Below are 14,049 nucleotides of genomic sequence, written 5' to 3'. Positions count from 1 at the left end.
GGAGGAGGTAGGGTGCAGACAGGCTGCCTGGGCTTTCTAGAGGAGCCTTGTCTGGATGGCTTCTCAGTAGGGAGCAAGTGAGCTATCCTATGACACTTGTCCCATCTGTTCTCACTTTACAGGTAGGAAGACTGAGGCCCTGGGAAGGCAAGCCATTGTCTTCAAAGCATTTAGTTGGATTTGCAGAGCTCTGGAGCTGAACCTCTGAAGCTTACATCTGGGTCATCTCCTTGACCCTCCTTCAACCCTGGCCCAATTCCTGCTGCTCCATCAGCCTCTCTCTCTCTCTCTCTCTCTCTCTCTCTCTTTCTCTCTCTCTCTCTCTCTGTCTCTCTCTCACACACACACACAGACACCACCACTACACACACACACATACACACCTTGTCTTGACCTCACTGGTCTTGAACAGAAAGACTTAATATGAGATTCATTTGGTGGTTGGTGCCGTTTATATCTGAGTAGTTGGATGTTTTATTCAGAATATAATGGGCCTACACTCTCTGAATTGAGTTCAGAAATGAGCTGGCCTCCCCAAACCTCAGCGTCATTTCAAAGCCATAGCCACAGTTAAACGCAACAACCAAACAATAAAAATAGCAAAGTCAACCGGATCTTCCTTTCTCTAACTTTCCACCTGTGAGTACTTTGAATTATAGGCTAATTTCAAATGATTAAGAACATACTTGTAAAATGAAGCACGAGCACGGGGTTTTCTGTTGGGCGGTGGGCCCTGAAGGTCGAATTGTTCTCAACAAGTTGCCAAGCCACCATCTGCTATGCCTATGGACGCTCTCTCCTTTACGCTGTGGGTTACTCAGCCCTGTGCCAGGGGTGGACGAGCTGGGTGTCCGTCTTTTCTTATGCGTCTTTTGAGTACTGTGGTTAACAACTGTGCCATTGATAAGGAAACCGATGCTCAGAGCTAGGATTTCCATCTGGACAGTTTGGGTTCCAAGGCCTTGCACAGCCTCTCCCTTCACCTTGCTGTGACCTGATCGTGGTCACAGGACAGTGTAAGTAACAGTAAGTAGGTTCCTGGCCCTATCATCTGCAAAGTGGGAAGATCCAACGGGTCAGGAGCTAGTAGGGCATCTTGGAGGAGAGGGCGGTGTCCCATCCTAGCCCTCAAAATTTATTGGGACACCCCTGGGTTCGGTGGCTCTGGAGTGGTCCCAGAGGCCGCAAGAGGGGCGCAGTGGCCATGGGAAGCCATTCAGACTGTGGCTCCGGAAAGCTCTGGCGTCTGAAGGGCCGATCACCCCGTGCGCCAGGAGCCCCTACGCGGGCTCCGCGTGGCACTTCCGATCCCGGCCGCACGCCGCGGCTCTCCAGGCCCGCCCCCACCCCCGGCGCTCGCGCCCCCCGCCCTAGCCGCGCGCCCCGCCCCGCCCGAGTACCCGCCCCGCGCCCCTAGCCCAGCTCGCCGAGTCCCTGCCGCTCCGGACAGCGCTGGCGGACGGAGCGGCCGCCGCTGGAGCCTGCAGTGCCGGCGCCGTGCCGGGAGGGCCAGGAGCCGGCCGGCGGGAGGCGGAGGCTGCCGGTTGGTCGGCGAGCCGGCTGTCCCGGGACTCGGGCGCCTGACTGTCCCCGGTCCCGCGCGGCCACATGGCTCCGCTCCGCGCGCTGCTGCCCTGGTACTGTGCGCTCTGTGCCGCCGTGGGCAGTCAGACCCCAGGTGCGTGCGGGACAGTAGTGCGGGGATGTGGGGTCTCTGGGGTGCTGGCAGCCAGAGTGACCCGAGGATGCAGGGGGCAGCCCGGCAGAATTCGAGGGGGTTGAAGGCAGTGCTCCCGGTGTGGGTTGAGGTGCTCGGCTTTGGCTGTTTCTAGCGATTTCTGTCCCTGGAGGTAGAGATTGGGAACAGGGTTCTCTTCCAGTGAACCCACCCTCTTCCTCACTTAACCCCATCTCTCGATCTTTCAATGCCCTTTCTCCACTTGTGGGATTGCGTGCGCGTGCGTGTCTGAGTGTGCATGTCTAGTTGTCTGACACAGAATCAGGCCAGCAGGTGATTGCTTCTCATAGAAGAAACCCACGGGCACTGTTGCTTCTGACCAGAAGTCCTTACCCGATTCCCCTCCAAGCCTCCCACGTAGCGTCCTCAGACACTGTAGACTGTCTCCCAGACCCGGTCCAGAGACACATCATACACTTACAGTATGCACCTCTCTGGTGCTTTTGGGCATACAGAAAAGGCTCTGTTATTTCCAGGCAGGGTCCATGTGCCCAAGTGGGACCCCTCTTGGGCAGTCTTGGGTTCTTTTGCTGTCACAGCTAAGAGATAAAGGAGTGCCACCCCTCACTTGCAGTTGCATGGGGGATCTTAAGGGCACATCCTTCTTTGGTGTGTGTTGGTGCTGTGAGCTGCCGAGGCACAAGACAGAACTGTGGAGAAGTGAGAAATCCTTCCAACTTGTATCTATGAATCACCAGGCCTGGAAGGCAGTGAGCTGCCGTGTTTCTGCCCGGCTGTTCACAGGGAGAGAGCTGTGTGAGGATGGGGCCCCCTGGCGAATGGCCTACAGAATGGGGCCATGACCTCACACTTAAGTCAGCCCAAGTGGGCAGGTCACCCCCAGTGTCTCTTTTTATTTTTGAAGCTCTATATTTATCCCACTTGGGGCTGGGCAGCGCAGAAATCTCCCAGCCACTGTGGTGCTTTAAAAAGTTTCCTTTCGAGCCTCTGAAAAATATATGACGGTTCATTCCCTCGTTCCCTTCTCCAGCCCCTCCTTTCTCCATGTCAGGGGCCAGGATACCCTGGGTTTCTAGGTGTGTTTGTTTTGGCAGCTACATTCATGGGAGGTTGGTGAGGGCCCTACCCCCGGCTGGGCTGGTGGCTTCAGCACACTTGGGGGAGTTGAGGTAGACCCAGAATTTCAGCCCTTTCTAAGCAGATGGGAAAGCCTGTTGCTATAGCGACAGGACTCCATTTGACATCATTTGTTTACTTCTGCCTAATATAAAAGAAGAGAGAATGTGTGTCCACAATAGTCTACCTGAATGCCATTCAGTCAAGTTCAGGGTGACTGTGCTGGCTCAGGAAGCGACTGGCAGAAACTGCATGAACTTGGGCTAAGAGGCCTGTTCTAAGTGATGCTCAGGGCTGCCTGGTCATCTCCACCTCCCCCTGCCCGGGGATTCCTCTGCACAGTACGCAGTGAAGTGACTGTGTTTATCTCCGACAGACCTGCACCTCTCTGGGAAACTCCATGACTATGTTGTGACTGTGCCCTGCAGCACGGATTTTCAGGGACGCTTCTTGTCCCATGTGGTGTCTGCCCCGGCAGTTGCCTCTTCTCGGAGCCACCTCCGGGTGGCTCGCAGCTCCCTGAGCCTGGAAAGAGAGACTCTGAGGCCCGGTGGTTCAAGGCGACATTTTCTCTACTTCAATGTGACCGTCTTCGGGAAGCTGCTTCACTTGAGCCTGCAGCCCAACCGGAGGTTGGTGGCACCAGGGGCCCCGGTGGAGTGGCAGGAGGACTTTCGGGAACTCTCCCGGCAACCCTTGCAGCAGGAGTGTGTGTACACTGGAAGTGTCACTGGAATGCCCGGGGCAGCCGTGGCCATCAGCAACTGTGATGGATTGGTAAGGGAGACGACTCTCACTGCTTCTCCAGCCCTCCGCCCCTCATAGATTCGGGATTCCCAAAGACATGGAACACAGCACAACATGTTAGGGCATGGCAGGGGCCTGGTTGTCTTCCAGATGGGCATGTTCTTGCTAGCTGCCAGGCTCTGCCAGGTGTGAAGAAGCCATAGTGGGGCAGTACCTTTTTAATGCTTTTCTTCTCCAGGAACCCACCAACAAGCTACCTGCTGGGACCTCTGTGCCCAGACTGAAAATGGACTGAGAAAGGATATTCTAGGGCAGTGGCTTGCAACCTGTGGCTCTCAACCCTGTTCGGAGGTCGAATGACCCTTTCCTGGGGTCACCTGAGACCATCTGCATATTTGATATTTATGTCACAATTCATAACAGTGGCAAAATTACAGGTATGAAGTAGCAGCAAAAATAATTTTATGGCTGGGGCTGACCATGAGGGACTGTATTAAAGGGCCACAGGAATATTGAGAGCCACTGGTCTAGGGTGAACTGGTGGCTGCACTCGAAAGCTGTGCAGATTTGGATGAGCTTAGTAAGCTCTCTGTGCTTCTTTCCCTTATGCTTAAAAATAGGGATTTATTTATTTACTTATTGAGACAAAGTCTTGCCATGTAGCCCTCCAACTTGAGATTCCCCCTGCCTCTACCTCTTAGGGCTGAAATCATAGGCGTGGGCCCTTACACTCCAGCAGGATGTGTTTATCCATTCTGCACACAGTTACTATTCTAGATGCTGGGGATGCAACGTGGTCCCTGTCCTTAAAAACTAACGTAGTACTAATACCGTGTGGTCTAGCTTCCCAGCCAGGCTCGTGTGGCGCGGGGAAGCTCTCTGCTCTCTGCTAACTGCTCCACATGGCCCCTCATCCTCTAGAGGTGGACATACCTTTATCCCCCCCCCTCTCTCACACACACACATATACTACATGTGTGTGTGATAGATGCCTGTGTGTCCATGTTGCCTTGTGCACCAGTGTGTGACAGCCAGAGGTCAGCCTCTCCCTTCCTCCCTCTCCCTTTCTCTCTCTCTCTCTCTCTCTCTCTCTCTCTCTCTCTCTCTCTCTCACACACACACACACACACACACACACACACACACACACGTACACGTGTGTGGTAGATGTCTGTGTGTGCGCATGGTCCCCTGTGCACCAGTGTGTGGCAGTTAGAGGGCAGCCTCTAACCTCTCTCTCTTTTTTTCTGAGACAGTCTTTTACCGAAGCTGACACTTGCCAGTTTGGCTAAGCTGGCTGAGCAGTGAAGCGCTGGGATTCAGGGGCACCACCATACCTGACTTTTACGTAGATGCTGGGGATCAGAACTTAGGTCCCTATGCTTGCATAGGAAACACCTTCCCACTGAGTCATTGCTCCTTTGGGCTTTGTCTATAATATCATTTTTCCTTTCCCTAAACAATTTTCATGCTACTACAGGCAATAGGGTCACAATTGAGAGGCACGGTCTAGGGAGTGGCTGCTTCTTAAAGCTTAGGATGGGCTGCTGAGCGCCCGCTCAGGGGAACACTGTCTCCCTCTCCAGGGCGAGGCCCAGCACCTGTATTGTTGACCCAGGTTATCTGGGGCATGGTTTACCCACAGGTAGACTTTGAGAACCCTAGGTTGTGGGGTCCGTGGGAGAAGCAAGAGCCTGCCCAGATGACTGGATACAGAGTCTGTCTCCATGCCCACCTTGATGGAGGTATGGAGAAAGCTTTGTGCATTTTAGGCTTCAACTAAGGAATGAAGGGGTGAATGGCACCTTTTAGACCTCCTCAAGCACTGCCCCCGTCGCTGAAGCAGCTCATCAGTCTATGACAAGTGGTCCCTCTCTTCTAGAGATGCTGCTGGGACCAGGGTCCTATGTCACATAGAACCCAGTGAAGTCAGTGTACCTTACACGGTGCACTAGACTACACTTGTTGGGGCCTGGGGCCTGGGAGCTGGTGGGTGTAGGGTTGGTGGTTGGGCCTGGAGTCGGACAAACCTGAAATGGTGTGGCCTCTGTGTAAATAGTCTCCTTAGCTGTGTCACCTTGGATAAGTTGTCTTCCATCTATGAGACTTACACTTTAAACATTTTTTATTGTATTTGTTTATTTGTTGTGTCCATCCCCATATGCATGAATTAACTGCAGTGCATGATATCTCCTATCCCAGGTGCCCACTGTGCTGGATGGGAGTAGTAGGCGATGAGCGTCACTGCCTCTGAGGAAGACAGTTCAAATGAGAGCCGGGCCACTGCTTAGACAGTTTTTTTTGTTTTCTCTTCTTTCTTTTCTCCCTCTTTTTTCTTTTCTTTTCTTTTCTTTTCTTTTTTCTTTTCTTTTTTTTTTTGAGGTAGGATTTCTCTGTTTAGCTTTGGCTGTCCTGGACCAGGCTGTCCTTGAACTCACAGAGATCTGCCTATCTCTGCCTCCGCACTTGCTGGGATCACAGGCGTGCGCCACTGTGCCAGCTTGGCAGTCTTTTCATAGTAGCAATGACCTTGGCTGTGAGTCAGTAAACAGAGGTCTTACCTTACAACAAAAGGAACATTAGATCCTAAAAGTCAAGCTCAGGATGGGTCTTGCTGTTCTCCGAACCTATAGCCCAACCCAGGCCTTGCACAGTTCTGGTCTTGTGCGGTAGGGAGGAATCAGCTATGGGTTTCCAGTGTCTGGCTTTGAACACTGCAGCCAGGCCTGCCCTGGGTCATGAAACACTAATACTGAGCTGAACCGGGCTTAGGGAACAAGGCACCATTGCCTCAGGACTGCCTAAACATCACCAGGTGACCAGATGTGACCCAGTGGGTTGTTCATTGTGGCTACCAGTGCTTTGTATCTGCAGGAACACGGGGATTTGGGTAGAGGCCAAATTTTTGTGGGTGCTGGAGGGGCTTCGGGGTTCAAAATGGCGTCTCTGCTTCTGGGTTGGGGCTGTGCCTTCTCTGGGTCTACCCATAACCCAGAGCCTGTCTTCCTGGGTCCTGGGCCTCCAGGCTCTGTGCTGGCCTTGTAATTGGCAGGGCTGCTGGGCTGCACAGTGCTCCCCTTTCTTTAGTGCTCCCTGCCTGCCTTCAGTGCCTCTGTGAGTCAAGGTCTGGTGCGGAAGTGGCCACACATATAAGATTTGTCACATCTGGTTCTGTTTTCCCACTCTGCAAATGCTGCATTTTTAGTGGTGTGGGGTGGGGCTGGGGAGGGGCCCTGAAGGCTGGATCCAGCCCTTCTTTTTCTCCCACTCCTAGTTCCCAGCAGTCTGTGAACCAGAGTCCTTTGCCTTTAAAATGGGGCTTCAGTGGATTGGGACAGCAGCTCAGTCTTTGGTAAGGGGCTTGCTAGGCAAGCATGAGGACCTGAGTTTGGATTTTTAATTTCCCTAAAAAGCTAGAGCTGCAGCCTACGCCTGTGATCCTAGTGCTGAGAAGGCCAAGACGGGAGAAGCCGAACTGATGAGCAGGCTTAGTGAGAAACTGTCCTAAGAAATAGAGTGGAGAGCAATTTAAAAAGATGCCAGCCTTCATCCACACACATATGTACTTACGATACACACACACACAGGTGCACACAGACATGCACGAAAACATGCACAAACACACATACTGCTACAGTGTGAAGCACTCTGGGGAGACAGAAGGACAGACTGCAGAGTGAGTGCTGCTGCCATGGGCACATAAGTATGCCCATGTGGAGAAGCAGCAAATCACGAATGCTGCACCTCTCATGGCACACTGCACGTGTGTGAGCTGCATTTTAGTCAAGTCATTATGAAAAGGGCCCAGCCTACAGAAAGGCCTGGGAAGTCCCTGCTGGTAGTCACTGCGATATGGGAAGTGTGCTCTTTTAATCTCTCTTGCTGACCGGCCATGTGACTTGTACCTACTTGTTTTTCTGTTTTCTGTTTGTTTTTCACAGAAAGCAGAGGTCATCATAGCTGTTACTTCCTAGACTTGTCAGTGTGCAAAGGGCCCCTTACAGACCTGTCAGCTATGACTGTCTTCTGATGAACTCTATGGTAGCAGGCAGGAAGAGGAAGTCCAGGGCATCTTATTTGTCTGAAGGCCACCCAGGGGTCTCTGGGCTTCATCTGGAAGTCAGGGCCCAGCTGCTCTAGCCTCACCACGCCCCACTCCTGGGCCTTCCGATTGTCTCCTGGACTTTCTCTTGAGGGTGCTGTCAGCGAGTGGCTGGACTGGCTGGAAGGGCCCTCTGGCCTCATCCTCATGCCAGTGTGATGCTATAAGTTAGGTGGCCTGAGTTCTCCTCCTGTGGCCTCTCTTCCTCTAGCAGACGGCCTGGCTCTTTCCCCACAGTCTGCAGGCACCATTCCAAGATGGGAAAGGCAGGAGCCATATAGCCTCTTAAGGTCCAGCCTTGAAAGCTTAGAGATGTTCTTTGTATTAGCCAAGTCATACTATAAGGCCAGAGGAAAAATTTTTTCCCGGGTAAGGATATAGACTCTTGAAGGGATGAGCACCGAAGTCTCACTGCAAAGAACATACACAAAGGGACAGGATCAACAGCATTGCCTTTGCAAACATTGCTCCATGCTGAGCCCGTTTCTGCACCAATAAAGTAAAGACCTTATGTTTTTTATTTTTATTTTTTAATTTTGAGACAAAGTCTTAAGTAGTCCAGGCTAGCCTCAGACTTGATCCAGAGCTGAGGATGATCTCGAGTCCCCTGAGAGCTGGATTACAGATGTGTACCACCACACCCTGTATGTTGTGTTAGGGAAGGAAGCCCAGGCTTCCCATTTGCTAGGCCAACATTCTACCAGCTGAGTTACACACATCCCTAGCTGTGCTGTGCTTTTATTCACTAGAAATAATGCACTTGGTGTACCTCCAAGACTTAAGTTGGGTTCCTAGCACCCACATTGGGTGGCTCACAATTGCCCGTGACTCCAGCCCCAGGGAATTTGTGCCCTCCTCTTGCCTCCTCGGACACACACACACACACACACACACACACACACACACACCATCCCCCTCACACAATCTTTTTAAAATGCTGCAATTAAGATGTTGTTCAAAGTTGGGGACAAACTTTCCCTTTCAAAGTGAAAAGAAACCTAAGTGAGCAAGGACAGATGGTGGGGTATGGGGCAGGCTCCCTTCTGGACCCTGCATGTCTGCTGCAGTTCTTCTTGCTCCTGGGAGAGCTCATCCCCTTGCTCCTGTCGTGGCTACTTGGTCTGTGTGAGTGACATTGCCTTTTTTTCTGGGACTTTCCAGCCCCTGAGGCAGTCAATATCACAGCCTTACCTTCCCATCTCCTACAACCCTGCCCTACTGTCGGCCCTGGATTAATAACCTATTTATGATATGGAGTAAGAGCCAGACATCACCTCACTGCTGCTGCTCTGGAGCAGAGAGACCTCCCCTTCCAGCAAGGGCTGGTTTGAGTTTTCTTTCTCAGCGGTGTCTCCAGGCTGTGGCTGGGGCTGGTGGGTATGGAAGGCGGAGCTTGCCTATCTACCTCCCGGTCTCCACAGGAGAGGCCTGGGTGGGCTCCCAGCGCACGCCTATAGGAGCTCCCCCATCTATGCAATGGAAAGTTCTTAAGCTTGCTGCCAGCTCCCTGGCATGGTGTTTCAAGCACGTGGACCTTGCCCTACCCTCAAAGTCCTAAAACCACCACTAATAACAATGGTCACATGACATCTTGTCCTTGGCAGGTCTTCAGTGGCTGTAACAACTACCCATGTGTCTGAAGATGGCCCCCATCAAAAAATTCCTGTTTTTTAACTCTCAGCTCAGAACAGTCCCGGCCCTCCCCCTATCCTAAGCCTGACTTAGAGAAGCTGTGTCTTCAAGAGGCTCTAGGGCCTCACTGTCCCTCTTCGTTTCCCAGCTGAGAAAGCCAAGGCCCAGGGATGGAAAGACCCAGGGTACATAAAGCAAGTGAGTGTCCTCTCAGGTTGGGTATGGTTGCAAAGGCTCCTTCCACAATCCCTCAGCCACTCCCAACTCAATGGAAAAGGATAGCGTTCACATGAGTGGTGACTCAAGGCCAGTGAGATGGTAGCCATGGCAACAGCTTCAGGATGCTGGACACTGAAAGCCACGGAACTGTCCTGAGGACTCCTGGGCTTATCTGGGTGCTAAATGAGGAATTTGTAAGGAAGATTCCTGATCCAGGGGAGGGACTTGCCCACCTTCTTCACAGTGTGGTCTCCTTTAAAACTTGGAGGCCAGCTAGGAAAAAAGACACATCAACGGCCCATGTCACAAGTGGACTTAAGCTCCAATGAAACTTTCTGCTTTCTCAGCCTCCAGTTGCCGTGGCTACTCTGCTGTCCATTTTCAGATCTCAAAGTGGGTTGCTGTGATGTACTCACTGCATGTCATAGAACATGACAAGCCTTGTGGTCTGCTTAGCTTTCAGTGACATGGAGCTGTAGATAGGCTGGCTTGAGAGAGGGGTCTGCAGGTGAGACTGTCACTCTGGATACAAGCTGCTTCTGAAAGGCTACTGGCCTGAGGCTATGCTGTCCCCATAGCTCCTGCTGGCCCCTCACCCACGACCAGCCACTGTTGTGGGAAAGCAGATCTATTATTTAAACTTTATTTTATGCGTGTGTTTTGTCTTCATGTATGTCTGTGTACCACAGGTGTGCCTGGGGAGGTCAGAAGGGGGGTGTCTGATCCCCTGGAACTGGAGTTACAGATGCTTGTGAAGCAGCATATGGGTGCTGGGAACTGAACCTGGGTCCTTTGCAAGAGCTCTCAGCTACTCGTTTCTCCATCCCCCAAAGCAGATCTCACCTAAGGGCCACATTCCAACCTCAGCTGGCTTGGCAGCACATGCCTATAATCTCAGCTACTTGGGAGGCTCAGCCGGGGAGATTGCTACAAGTTTGAGGCCAGACGGGACTACATAGTCAGTTTCAGGCTGCCTGCGCTACAATGTGAGACTCACACTCTCTTGGTTTTTCAGACGGTTTCTCTGTGTAGTTCTGTCTGTCCAGGAACTTAATCTGTAGACCAGGCTGCCCTTGAACTCTAGATCCACCTGCCTCTGCCTCCCAAGTGCTGGGATTAAAGGCATGCATCACCACCAGGCTGGGACCCTGTCTTTATTTATTTGTTTGTTTGTTTTTATGTACATTTCGTGTTTTGCATACATATATATCTGTGTGAGGGAGTTGGATCCAGTGAAAATCGAGTTACAGTCCAGACGATTATAAGCTGCCATAGGGGAACTAAAAATTGTACCAGGATTTCTGGAACAGCAGCCATTGCTATTAGCCAATGCTATTAACAACTAAGCAATCTCTCCAGCCCCCAACCCTGAGTTATTTAGAAGAAAAAACAAAACAAAAGAGCCTGCCTGGGTTCAAGGCCAGCCTGGGTTATTAAGAAGGCTAAGGATATAGCTCAGCGGCAGAGTGCTTGCCCAGCATCCACGAGGTCCCAGGTTCAGTGTGCAGTACCACAAACAAAATTCCAGCTTCCGGTGGCTTTACTCTTTATGTGGTATCTTGCTTTTTATCATTTATCACTGTCCCCTTTGGGATGCTGTAGTTCTGTGGATATGTTGTCTGTCTTTATTCAGTGAAGTGGTAGCTCAAATGTAAAGCTGAATTTGTGAGTGTGTATGTGCGTGTCCTCTATCATTTGCTTGAGACACAGCATGTCACTGAAATCAGAGCTTGTTTTTCAACTAGGCTGGCTGGCCAGCAAGCACCAGCAATCCTCCTGTCTCTGTCCCTCTACTCACAGCCACTCTCAGCTCTACATGGATCTCATGTGTGCACAGCAAGTGCTGTTACCTACTGAGCCATCTCCCCAGGTCATGAAGACACATTTTTGACTGTTACTGCAAATGTCTAGAATGGGCCTTCTCAGATGAAGGACTAAACAGGTAAATGAACAAACACAGGGATGGATACAGGAGTGAGCGGTTAAATGATGTTGCGGGTGAAGAGGCCTGCGGTTGCAGGATGGAAATGTGTGCTGCTGGTTAACTGACAGACACGCTGGTGACGTGTCAAAATTCTGGCAACGTGGACCATTCTAGCAGTGCAGTGCTCGAGCAGGATTTATTTGTATTTTGTCTGCTCTTATACCCTGTATAGAGGAAACTGGTGGTTCCCGGATGATCAGTGTGTTATTAGGGCCACTGGGGCTGGAGCTTGTTGGATTTGGGTGTCTGATGTACCCCACCTCCTCCTCCCTCTGCTTCCTGTCTTGTACAGGAACCATCTCCTGGGCTGCCACAGAGCTCATCAGGCCCTTGCCACAGACTGGCCCTGTATCAGAGTCCAAGTCAGACACACACTTGTGATCTAATGTAGGACAGATATGGCTTTCTACCAAGGCAGGGCCTTCTGGGCCCTCTCTTGGCCAGCTCTCCCAGCTGAGGGGGCTGCCTGTACCCTTTCCCTGGAGCTTCCCCAAGTGTTCTGGTTGGCGTCTGGGCCACAGGGCACAGACTGCAGGGCTTCTATGCAGAGGGCTGTTCCTTAGTTCAAAGCTTGGCAGCCATGCCGCCTTCTGGCACTCAAGGACTGCTTCCTGTCTCCTCGTCCTGAAGCTACAGGCACTGCCAGGACTGCAAGCCAAGCAAGGGGCCAGGCAGAGCTCCCAGCCCGATCATGGTGGGCTGTGGTGGTGATGGAGTGGGATAGGGGAGCCTTGGAGCCTCGGGCTTCTGGGCATAGGGAAATGGAAACATGATGATTTCAGCCTTAGGGAGAAATGCTCTGATTCTGAATGGCCTCCAGGGCATGGTTTGCAGAGGAAGGGGAGGCTCAGAATGCCTGTAGCTATGACCCCTGCCCTGCCACCTACATCAGGACCCCTCCCTCTGGAGATGGGGTGGGGTGGGAAGAAAACACTCACCCTTCTTTAAGTATACCTCCTAAGCTGTTGATGGTCTGAGCAACTGCGTTCTGGTTGGTAATAGAGGACAGTTAGTTATCACTACCAATGTCATTGTCATCATCACCATCAAAACCACTTAAGAGGGACTTATCTGAGCTGTGGACTTCCCCACCTTGGTGGCCACTGAAATCCCTGACTTACCATTGGCTGCCTGCAGATCACAGCCCCTCAGCCTGTACCTCATGACCCTCACTGTCTTTGGGGCAGTTTGAGTCAGTTATTTTTCACCTAGAGAGTTGTCTTTGTGTCAGGTGGTGAAACCCTGAGATGGCACGAGGCACAGATAAAGTGATCTTGACAGTCCTTGGTCATTCCTTGCAGGGGTGGGCATGCTCCCAATGCCAGAGGTATGCAGAACAAGCCTGGCTGGGCTCAACAACATTCAGGGCATGCACAGATGCCCACCGGAGTTTCTACTTCTTATCCATTTTCTGCCTTTATTCTGCCTGCCCCCATGCTGACTGCCCATCTTGTGAAAGAGCCCTTCCTCATTCCCTCGAGTATCAGTCCATAGAGCAGAAGCTTCCAGTTTGGGTGTGTGGTTCTAAATCACTCTGAGGGGATACTAATATCCAAGCCTCTCCAACTGAGGTGTGATGTCATGGGTCTTGAGTGTGGCCTGAGAGGCAATAGATCTGCAAATTCCTCAAAGGATTGAAATAAGCATCCTAGAGTGAGGAAAGTTCTCATAGCCATGTGTTTGACAGAGAAGCTGAGGTCAGTTCATAGGGCTTGGGCCCAGGAAGGAAAGAAAATAGAAGACACTACCCTGCTGAGGGTCAAACCCCATGGAGACATTCTCCTTTACCTATTATCCCATTTTATTCTCCCAACCCTTTGGCTTCAGATATGGAAACAGGCTTGGAGAGGACCTGTGCCACCTAGCCTGGGTAGAGTATCAGATGTCATTTCCCCATGGACTCTCACCATCACTTGGCAGGAAAGTTGAATGGCAGAAATGGAAGGGGTCATTGTATTGATTGGTGCTGTGGTCAGAATCTGGAATGTTCCATCAAAGGCAGCTTGTACTGGTACCAGGAAGTAGAGGAAGGATTCTTTGGGAGGTAGGGACTACTGGAAGTTAGGTCACTGAAGGCAAGCCCTTGAAGGACATATGGGGACCCCAACCCTTCCCCCCCCCTCTGCTTTCTGGTTACCATGAGATGAACAGCTTTGTTGTACCCTATATCCTCTGCCGGGCTGTCCTGTGCCACCACAGACTAAAAAATAGTAGCACCAAACCACTGTAGATTGAAACTATGAGCAAAATATACCTCTCTTCTTTTTAATTTGATTTTTCTCAGACATTTTGTCACAGCCATGAAAAGCTGATGGACAGTTTCCCTTTACAAAGTGCTTTAAGGGAGGGGCTTGTGGAATTCTGCACAGAACAGGACTGTCTTTTGAGATAAGGAAACCATAGACATCAGAAAACAGCATTTTAGAAGGAAAGAGATTCCCTGCCAGTCTCCTGCTCTTAGTAGGGACTCTTCCTCCCATTCCTCCCAGTGGGCTCCTCCTTTTCCTCCTCCTCCTCCTCCTCCTCCTCCTCCTCCTCCTCCTCCTCCTC

The 14,049-nt window shown here is 51.5% G+C and overlaps 1 protein-coding gene across 1 annotated transcript in view; it reads left to right on the top strand.

Annotated features, from left to right (window-relative positions):
* The first annotated feature begins 1,608 nt into the window (after nucleotides 1-1,608).
* Nucleotides 1,609-14,049, top strand: part of Adamts14 (ADAM metallopeptidase with thrombospondin type 1 motif 14) — a 50,790-nt gene continuing 38,349 nt past the window's right edge. Inside the window, exons 1-2 of the mRNA XM_055598839.1 lie at nucleotides 1,609-1,678; nucleotides 3,192-3,592. Of these exons, the coding sequence (XP_055454814.1) occupies nucleotides 1,609-1,678; nucleotides 3,192-3,592 (471 nt within the window). The remainder of the gene's footprint in view (nucleotides 1,679-3,191; nucleotides 3,593-14,049) is intronic.

This window comes from Psammomys obesus, unplaced genomic scaffold, assembly GCF_907164565.1.
Source record: "Psammomys obesus unplaced genomic scaffold, mPsaObe1.curated_primary_1811, whole genome shotgun sequence".
In the NCBI taxonomy this organism is placed as follows: domain Eukaryota; kingdom Metazoa; phylum Chordata; class Mammalia; order Rodentia; family Muridae; genus Psammomys; species Psammomys obesus.
This window is presented reverse-complemented; position numbering and strand designations above follow the sequence as displayed.